The sequence below is a fragment of the Coregonus clupeaformis genome, chromosome 30 (genome assembly GCF_020615455.1).
Source record: "Coregonus clupeaformis isolate EN_2021a chromosome 30, ASM2061545v1, whole genome shotgun sequence".
Lineage (NCBI taxonomy): Eukaryota > Metazoa > Chordata > Actinopteri > Salmoniformes > Salmonidae > Coregonus > Coregonus clupeaformis.
The window spans coordinates 4628968-4639212 of record NC_059221.1 but is presented as its reverse complement, the minus strand read 5'-3'; the positions used below and the strand labels follow the sequence as shown (position 1 = coordinate 4639212).

At 40.4% G+C, this 10245-nt stretch overlaps 3 protein-coding genes across 3 annotated transcripts; all 3 read left to right on the top strand.

The window, feature by feature from the left end:
- Window positions 1-1306: 1306 nt before the first annotated feature.
- Window positions 1307-2783, top strand: LOC121546768 (ventricular natriuretic peptide). The gene is made up of 3 exons (XM_041858008.2): window positions 1307-1488; window positions 1711-2020; window positions 2336-2783. The coding sequence occupies exons 1-3, from the start codon at window positions 1378-1380 to the stop codon at window positions 2362-2364; spliced, it is 450 nt and encodes a 149-aa protein (XP_041713942.1). The 5' UTR covers window positions 1307-1377; the 3' UTR covers window positions 2365-2783.
- Window positions 2784-4620: 1837 nt separating this feature from the next.
- LOC121546767 (brain natriuretic peptide) lies at window positions 4621-5636 on the top strand. The gene is made up of 3 exons (XM_041858007.1): window positions 4621-4818; window positions 4965-5259; window positions 5443-5636. Exons 1-3 carry the CDS (start codon window positions 4699-4701, stop codon window positions 5457-5459), a joined length of 432 nt encoding a protein of 143 aa, XP_041713941.1. The 5' UTR covers window positions 4621-4698; the 3' UTR covers window positions 5460-5636.
- Window positions 5637-7979: 2343 nt separating this feature from the next.
- On the top strand, window positions 7980-9279 carry nppa (natriuretic peptide A). Its single transcript, XM_041856874.2, has 2 exons — window positions 7980-8146; window positions 8539-9279. The coding sequence occupies exons 1-2, from the start codon at window positions 8021-8023 to the stop codon at window positions 8869-8871; spliced, it is 459 nt and encodes a 152-aa protein (XP_041712808.1). The 5' UTR covers window positions 7980-8020; the 3' UTR covers window positions 8872-9279.
- The last annotated feature ends 966 nt before the right edge of the window (window positions 9280-10245 follow it).

Genomic DNA, 10245 nt, shown 5'->3' with positions numbered 1-10245 from the left:
ACTTTGTAGATGTGTTATCTAGTGGAAATCGCTAATTTCCCGGTTGCAAAATGTTTTACACTGCTCACTTAATTTCTATGTGAGAAAATAAGCACTGAATAGTGCAGGGAATCATTGTACCATTTAAATATTTTCAATAAAACTAAAATATCGTTTTTACATCTGTTTTAAGTTGTTTGAAGCTGGTGGACCAAAACCGAAAGTAACTTTTGTTTTGGTCCATCAGCTTCAAAGCTGTAAAAACAATATTTTGTTGTTGGTGAAAATATATTTTATAGCGAGTTAGATGGTACAATGATTCTCTACACTATTCAGTGCTTGTTTTCTCACATAAACTTAAATTGAACAGTTTAGAATTTTAGAAACCAGGAACCATTTCCACTAGATAACACATCCACAAAGTCAGAACCGCTTTCCTAGTCCGGTAGGAGAAATCAATAGGCCAATCACAACACTGGCAAGTAAGTAATACTGTGAAACACTATCATTCCACTATTAGTGCCAGATATACAGAGTGTACATTACAAAACATTAAGAACACCTTCCTAATATTGAGTTGCACCCGTCCTTTTTCCCTCAGAACAGCATCAATTCGTAGGGGCATGGACAAGGTGTTGAAATGCTTCCCACAGTTGTGTCAAGTTGGCTGAATGTCCTTTGGGTGGTGGACCATTCTTGATACACACGGGAAACTGTTGAGCATGAAAAACCCAACAGCGTTGCAGTTCTCGAGACAAACAGGTGTGCCTGGTACCTACTACCATACCCTGTTCAAAGGCACTTCAATCTTTTGTCTTGCCCATTCACCCTCTGAATGGCACACATACACAATCCATGTCTCAATTGTCTCAAGGCTTAAAAAGTATTGTGTACATACAAAGAGCACAATACAATACATAGAAAACAATCACTATGGTCAACATTTCCTCTATCAGAGCTTGAAACTCAACAAGTGATACCATATATCGATGAGTAGCCTATCACAACCTCCTCCTCATCATCCTTCACCTACTCTTCTTCATCGTCCCTCATCCTCTTCCTCCTCTCATCCCCAAAGACAAACTAAAAACACGACACCAAATAGTTAGGCTACAATTGATTCTAGAGCGCATAAGTATCTCCAGTCCAAATAATGGTCCAAACGAAATCTTATCTTAAAAGGATGTCGGTCAGGGCGCCGCACACAACCAGGCTCCCTTATCACTCACTGTCAAGGCAACGGAATGTCAAGCTGAATTCTGTCATAACATGCAGTCCTTCATAAGTAGGCCTACTGTCCAAAGCACGGGGCTCTATATAAAAAGGGGACTTAGTCATCCCGTCATTAAAACACTGAACGGGACACCTCAAAAAGACCACAGGGGGATCGTTATTGGAATGGCGAAATTGCATATTTTCCTTGGATATATCGTATTAATAACGACACACAGTGTAAGCTGTGGAACTCCGTATGCCAGTCGGAATGTTCAAGAGTTGGAAAATCTGAAGGTAAGACACCTTACTACAGTAAGAACCAGCTCAGAAACATAAAATAGAAAATCAAGTAAATTGATGTTCTTAGAATTATTTAATTTCTGTAGATTTATAACAACTTTTAACTGTTGACACAACACATATATTCTATGAGCATCTATAAGTTCTATTGAAATCACCTTTCAAAGTAATGTGTTATGACTATGACATTAATACGTGCCATTTGTTCACTTATAGAACCTGATCCAGCGGCTCGAGGACAAGCTGACCGTTAACGAGGAAAATTACGCTTATCCATCGGAGTCTGAGGAGGTGGACACAGCCGAGACGGAGGACATTGAGAACTCGCCCGCGGTGATCCGGGGGCAGGAGGAGAGAATGATCATGAACGCACCCAACAGAATTGCCCCCGAAAGCCCTGTGGTGTCACGCCTGAAAGATCTCATCGGTTTGACGAGGACGGCCAAATCGTTCAACAGCTGTTTCGGTAACCGGATTGAGAGAATCGGCTCATGGAGCGGACTTGGGTGCAATAACGTCAAGACTGGTACATATTTTATGGCAATAACTTGAGTGGAATGTCTTTAAAAACCTTACAAATCTGCTCAAGAATGTAGTAGGCTACGATGTCACTTTGGCTGCATTTAGACAGTCAGCCCTAATCTTGTTTCCAGTAATTGGTCTTTTGACCACTCACATCAGATCTTTTCACATCAGATCTTTTTCAGAGCTGATCTGATTCAAATCAAATTGCCAATTAGTTAAAAAAAAGATCAGAATTGGGCTACCTGTCTAAACATAGCCTTTGTGTGGAAAAAGTACATAGGGCCTAATTTTATATTATTTTCATTTGTATTTGCAGGTAACAAGAAGAGAATATTTGGGAACTGAAGAACAATGTAGGCTACCCATTCATGGACGTCACGAAACTGCGTCATGTCTGACGTCTGTGGAAATCTCCCTCCCATTATGGAGAATGCATTTTTTTCATTCAAATAATATATTTATTTGATAAACTAACATATATTAAATCATTTTGATATTAAAACATACACAATTCAATCTCTTTATTTCAGTGTTGGTTTGTTTCTAGACTTGGTCAGTGAGAATTAGACATATGCATATTTGATTTCTACTACGAAAAAGGAATATATGATTGCTAATGGCACTCTCCAGAAATAGCCAATATTACGTATTTGTTATGTTGGACGCCTGTACAGTATTGTTCACTTATGTGTATAAAATTGATATATATATGTTTGATGATGTTGTGAGATGGTATCATTTGTAATAAACTATTAGATATAGAACACTTTGCTTTCTTGTCATCAACATATATTTATTATGAATTCAAGACATTATAGCCTACCAGTTGTCACATTAGGCTAGTTGTCGCAGAGAGAGAAAGATAATGAGAGAAATTCAAGTTGTACTGACAATGAACTACTGCAATTCAAATAGTTTATGGACTAAACCAGCGCTGCAATGCCAGCACATTAGGTCCAAATAATCGGAGGATCATCATATGAAAACTAATTATCAACAATATTTAGCATTCTTGTAGACAAGTAGTATGACACAGTTAACGAATGTGTTCCCATCATAAGCCCAACTATTGTCGTTGGACCAGTACATTGGAAAGGCTCCCATTGTTTATTGTAAAAAAGAAAGTTATTGAAACTCTACAAAAGTCAATGTAAGTTCAGGAACAAGAATGTGGCAGATGCAGTAGCCTATATTCCACATCGATATAGCACGATTAAAACATTTGACAGACTGCCAACTTTAAAATCTATATGGCAGGTCTGTAGAGAGGGCCCAGCACACCCCCCACCTTAGACACACACACAGGCTAAATTATGTCTAAACCAGTGGAGGCTCCTCAGAGGAGGAAGGGGAGGTCCATCCCACTCAGTGAATTTCATAAAAATAGGGAAACATTAAAAAAGTTATCCTTTTTAGATAAAACTATACTAAATATATTCACATTCACATTTTAGTCATTAAGCAGACGCTCTTAATTGATATGTTGGATTCACGTCACCATCTCAACCAAAGTTATAGAATAGGATTACATCAAATCAAACTTTAAATGCACTATTAATAAAGTTTGATTTAGTCCTATTCTTCAACTTTGATTTTTGGTTGAGATGGATATGTGAATCCAACATATACATATTTTATTTGTAGACAAACTGGAATTAAAGCCAGACTAAGTCAGTGGCACAAATGTTGATATGTGGTTGCATTGACAACCAAACACAATTCAATATCACTAAATATCATTACATTTCAACTCAACCAGAGCTTGAAATCCTAGGCCTATTGTATTGTCTATTTTTAGTTGAATTCTGCGTTGAATTCAAACAATTGATGTTGATGTTGATGACTTTGCAACTGCTATATAGGCCTAAATAGTATCATTGATGATTGATACATTTTGGTCACGTTTCATTTGCTCTGTTAAACCTACCCTTTGGAATGACTTTGATAGCAACAGTGACTCTATTTCGTTTTTAAGTGGATGTCTCTCAACAATCATTCTGAAAATAGCACATTGGTAATAGTCAGGGATAAATATCAAAGCTAAGCGGGCTTGGTTAAAACCTTGGATGGGATTCTCCAGTTGGAGGTGTTGCCCAGCCTATTGTTTTTGTTTCTGATAGTGGATAACGTTGAAAATCTGACATTGTCACGATACGTTGACAAATTCAATTGATATAACCAGTTTGTGCCCAGTGGGACGTAGTTTAGTGAGAACTTGATAATTACTTCATAATTAATATATCACCAATTTTAGAAGCCTAACATTAAACAAGGCGCAAGGTCTGTCCTCAATGCTAGGCAGCGGCCCACTGTTGGCAAGACCCGTATTAAGCCTGTGACTTTCAGTAGGCTACTCAATGTGAAAAATCTCTTACAATATGCAAGCCAATTTATGAACGTATGTTTCTAAACAAAGGATTGAACTGACTAGGTCATGGGTATGCCCCATTATCTAGGAAGACAACGCTTTAAAAGGAGTCATTTCCGACAGCTAGTGTTATCACAATCAGGTGTCGGCATGCAACTCCAATTCTTTGCATAACTGTGCGTGTCAGACTAGATATAAAAGACCCTGGGGTAGGTGTGTAGACACAACGACAATTGAACTGCAAGGAAAATAAGCTTCACACACAACTTCAATTTACACAACTTCAATTTCGCTGAAGAACAAAGAGAATAATGCAGCTCGCCAACATTCCTCTTTTTGGCCTTGTTCTCCTGTTCTTAAATATGCCGCTGAGCAACGAGTATCCTGTCTACAACGGTTTACTGACCAATGATGACATGGAGGTCTTAAATGTGAGCCCCTTTTAGGCTATACAGCCTTATATCTGCCTTTGAGGGATGTCTTGTTCCGGAAATATCTAGTAGTTTATAATCCCTAGACGTTGAAGCCCAAGGGTATCATTAAAACTGTTTGTTCAAACTTGTTTTTGACATTGCAGGTACTTCTCCATCAACTTGAAAAGTCCTTTCCTGAGCGGAGTGAGGTCGAGCAAGTCTCCACAGAAAAGTTGGACGACGTCACTCCCGAAGACATGGCAATGGTTGCAGAGGATGAGAGAGAGCAACCACAAACAAGACTGGACAAAGCCGTCATAAGAGAGTTCCTCTCGGCTCGGGACCTGAAAACTGTCCGAAACGACTCAACATCAAAAAGATACTCAGGCTGCTTCGGGCGAAGGATGGACCGAATTGGCTCAATGAGCTCTCTTGGATGCACCACGGTTGGCAAATACAGTGAGTATAGTTCAGGTTTAGATGGTATAGGCTACTGTGCATCAGATACAATCTCTTAATCAAATAGTGTCCAAGTAGTTGACGCCAAAACAGTGTGGTAAATTTGTCTGATATCCATTGTGAGAGTTCTAATGTTAAGAGACAAACTTATGTTGTCTAATGTCTTGTTTTCTCTATTTTCAGATGCAAAGAGAAGATGAAGTCTTACACATAACCTGGAACAGCAACGTCATTACTTACCAAAATGTATTCTTATTTATAGGCTACGTATTTATTTTATTATATTTATTGAACTTTGTTTATTGCCAATATATTTATTTGAACTGATGTAAGATGGTGTCATGGTGTACAATAAATGTTTACAACTGAGCACAAAACGTTGTTTTGGCTGGTTACTTTCATACGTCCATTTCGAAAAATAAATAGCAAATTACAGAATGCCTAAGTCATTATAAGCTCAGGCTGAATATTCAATGAGGAAAATAATGAGATGTGAAATTTGCCTAAACCTTGGGATCACATTCATAGATCTATCATGCGCCAAATTGAGTCAGGTGCAGCAGGTACACCTGCTCATTGAACATCTTATTCCAAAATCATGTAGTTGGTCCCCCCTTTGCTACTATAACAGCCTCCACTCTTCTGGGAAGGCTTTCCACTAGATGTTGGAACATTGCTGCGGGGACTTGCTTCCATTCAGCCACAAGAGCATTAGTGAGGTCGGGCACTGATGTTGGGCGATTAGGCCTGGTTCGCAGTCGGCATTCCAATTCATCCCAAAGGTGTTCGATGGGGTTGAAGTCAGGGCTCTGTGCAGGCCAGTCAAGTTCTTCCACACCAATCTCGACAAACCATTTCTGTATTGTGCATGGGTGCATTGTCATGCTGAAACAGAAAGGGCCTTCCCCAAACTGTTGCCACAAAGTTGGAAGCACAGAATCGTATAGAATGTCATTGTATGCTGTAGCGTTAAGATTTCCCTTCACTGGAACTAAGGGGCCTAGCCCGAACCATGAAAAACAGCCCCTGACCATCATTCCTCCTCCACCAAACTTTACAGTTGGCACTATGCATTCAGGCAGGTAGCGTTCTCCTGGCATCCGCCAAACCCAGATTTGTCTGTCGGACTGCCAGATGGTGAAGCGTGATTCATCACTCCAGAGAACACGTTTCCTCTGCTCCAGAGTCCAATGGCAGCGAGCTTTACACCACTCCAGCCGATGCTTGGCATTGCGCATGGTGATCTTAGGCTTGTGTGCGGCTGCTCGGCCATGGAAATCCATTGTGATTGTGCTGACGTTGCTTCCAGAGGCAGTTTGGAACTCGGTAGTGAGTGTTGCAACCGAGGAAAGACGATTTTTACGCGCTAGGCACTTCAGCACTTGGCAGTCCCATTCTGCGCGCTTGTGTATCCTACCACTTCGCGGCTGAGCCATTGTTGCTCCTAGACTTCCCACTTTACAATAACAGCCTTTACAGTTGATTGGGGCAGCTCTAGCAGGGCAGAAATGTTACGAACTGGAAAGGTGGCATCCTATGACGGTGCCATGTTGAAAGTCACTGAGCACTTCAGTAAGGCCATTCTACTGCCAATATTTGTCTATGGAGATTGCATGGTTGTGTGCTCAATTTAATACACATGTCAGCAACGGGTGTGACTGAAATAGCCAAATCCACTTATTTGAAGGGGTGTCCACATACTGTTGTATATATAGCGTATTTTAGACGTATAACTTTATATGGTTCAATGATTACATGAATTACAATGTCGACATTTACATTTACATTTACATTTTAGTCATTTAGCAGACGCTCTTATACACCAACCCTGGACTCTGCCCAGTTCAGACCTTCTGGAAACGCACACTTCATCTTAACATTGTACCAAGTGGTGTGGGTCATCATTACTGATAACCTGACCCGTGCTTAGTTATGCTGTCCAGTGATAAGGCAGCGTTACGTTTTAGGAATGAATGACGTATTTTTACAGTAATGCCAAAAATTCTAATCATTTTATGAGTCATGAGGGTTATCGATTTGAATAGGACATGAGATATGGTCTTGCCTTCTAATATGGAGTCTTATATGGAGCACCCAAGACTGTCATCCATCTATCAGCCAATGTCCAACAAGTCACCTTAACAGATCATTCACATGCTTTACGGTAATACTGTTTGAAGGGGCTGGAAACTTTTTACATAACTTGACTTATTCACAAGTCCCCTATTTATTATTGATGAGTGACTCAAATACCACCACTCAAGGTGAATCAAGTCATTATGGCCTCTCAAAGGCCTCTCTCTCTCTCTTTTGGGCCATGCAAGATGATTGGAAAACTCCAAGAGAAAACTCCATGAAGGGGGTCCACACACTCAAATTAAGATACTTTTTTTGCCTACTATATATAGAGCAGCAGAACATGCTTTTAACCCACTGTGGTATATTTAGGGTTTGGAGAGAGCGGATGTATTCCCGGCAAAGCACGGCATGTCTGAGCTCAGGCCCCAAAGACCTACCATGAGTATCCTCTCACTCACACACACACACACACATCAGCCACCACCCAGCCACCACTTAAAATTACATTTTACCAGCAGCCTTATCAGACAGAGGTGTCGGAATGCACTTCAGACAATCCACAAAATGATGAGCCACTGACACCAGACCGTCTCCTCTGTATGTGTGTGCGCCTGTGTTATGTGTCTATTTAAGAGAATGCCTGGCTAACAACCTGCCTTAGCACTAACAAACCACAGCCTAAATGGAATCAGGCATGGCGAGGACGGCCGTCTCATGGGGACTTCTGCTCCTGCTTTGTCAACAGACGCTGGTGGCGGCCCATGTGTTGGGCAGACCCTACCCTGCTAGCGACTTGGCCCAATTGAAGGTAGGTAGTTACTAGTCCTCTCAGTTGATGTAGGTAGAGTACACAGATTTATTGTCCCTAGGAGAATTGATAATAAAGTTGTGTTGGATTGAATTGATGGATAGTTGACTTAGAGTTGTTTGGCAACTTTTGTGATGTAATAACAGCTAGTCAGAAAGAAAATGTCTGACCTAATATGCGCTTTTCAAAACTGTATTTTGTGTACAATATCTAGAGTTATATTGGAAGGAAGGTTTTTTGTATTTGAGGATAAATAATATTATTTTTGTACAGCCTTTATGTCAATGGATTAAGGAACCTGTTTGTCTTTGATAGATGGCTCTAACAGTGCCCATGATACTGTAACTAAATCAAGTAATGAAACATCATGACATGAATTCCCTGTTCTACAGAATCTACTGGAGCGATTCGAGGAGACCTTGGCTGCAGTGGCCACAGCAGAGGACCCTGCAGTGGACTACGAGGGCCCCAACCCAGAGCCTGAACATAGTCAGGCTAGCCCAGAGTGGGACAGGGCCCCAGAGGCCCCACAGAGGCCTCTACTCTCAGACGTCCGGGAGCTAGCTGCAGATGAGAGCTACAGCAGGGCCCAGAGTCAAAGGAGCCGGCTGCAGGACCTGCTCATGGCCACCAGGAGTAAAGCTGTGTCCGGGTGCTTCGGAGCCAGGATGGACCGCATCGGGACCTCGAGCGGCCTAGGCTGCAGTCCTAAAAGACGTAGCTAGTCAGTTGATGTATATACGTTACACAGAAAAAACATATGTAGGTTATGTCAACTTAGTTGATTATAAGACACATGTTGATACAACTTACAGTGCAGTCAAACATTTTATTTTCCAGCGCTTTATATATATTTTCACACTGAGGTTGGAATAATACTCTGAAATTATGAAAATTATGATAATGCCCCTTTAGTGTAAGAGCTGTTTGAAAATACCGCCTGAAATTTCAGCCTGTTTTAGTGGGATGGAGTTTTAGCCTTCCATGTTAACACCACCATGCGATAAATTGGTTAATATACCAATGAGAGAGTTCCGAACCTCTGTCAATAACAGCACATTTTCAGTTTTCCCCTCCCCACTCAGTCCACTCCCAGACAGTCCCAGCTAAATTCTTGCTTGAGAAATTAATCTTTGCTAAGAAGCAATTTTTGTTTATTTTTTACCATTTTAATTTAAAAAACAGAAATGATTTGATATCGAGATAAAAACGGCGGCATTGGCCCTTTAACAATTGAAGTCATGGTAACAAGTTTTAAGTCTTGAATCTCTCCTCATAACTTGTGATACTATTATGACACATGCGGTTGTCAGAGGCATCAAGCCCATAGGGGGGCACAAGGGCACATGACCCCTTAAGATATGTCCTGTTTTTTTTATTTTTCACATGTCAAATCACTCAACTTTATTTTGAAGCCGACGATTTATCATAATATATATATTTTTTTTAATCTGTCAGCTCTATTTTGCAGAGGGCCACATTGACTGGACCAGGCAAAGAGTACCCTCCCCAGGATGCTAGATACTCTAGTCTAATGCATGCAGACAGTAACGTCAGTGGAGGAGGAGAGAGAGTGTAGAGTGAACACAGCGTTTGATTTGATTTTAGCTGCTGGTGATGGGCAGGACTAGCACGAGGTATGTTTTGTAAATGAATTTGATCAAGCTATGTATGTAGCCAATTGATTCCTTCTTGATGAATAAAATAAATGTAAAAAAATTGTTGTTTCTCTGTAATAGTAGCCACCTATCAATTTTATGAAGTTGTCTTTAGCTAGCCAGCTAGATAAGTTCCAACTCTCATAACTAGCTACAAAGCCATTTCAGGCTATCAACCAAGTTAGAGTAGCTTGTCTGACTACAGTGGGGAGAACAAGTATTTGATACACTGCCGATTTTGCAGGTTTTCCTACTTACAATGCAAATTAATTACTTAAAAATCATACAATGTGATTTTCTGGATTTTTGTTTTAGATTCTGTCTCTCACAGTTGAAGTGTACCTATGATAAAAAATTACAGACCTCTACATGCTTTGTAAGTAGGAAAACCTGCAAAATCAGCAGTGTATCAAATACTTGTTCTACCCACTGTATCTTAGC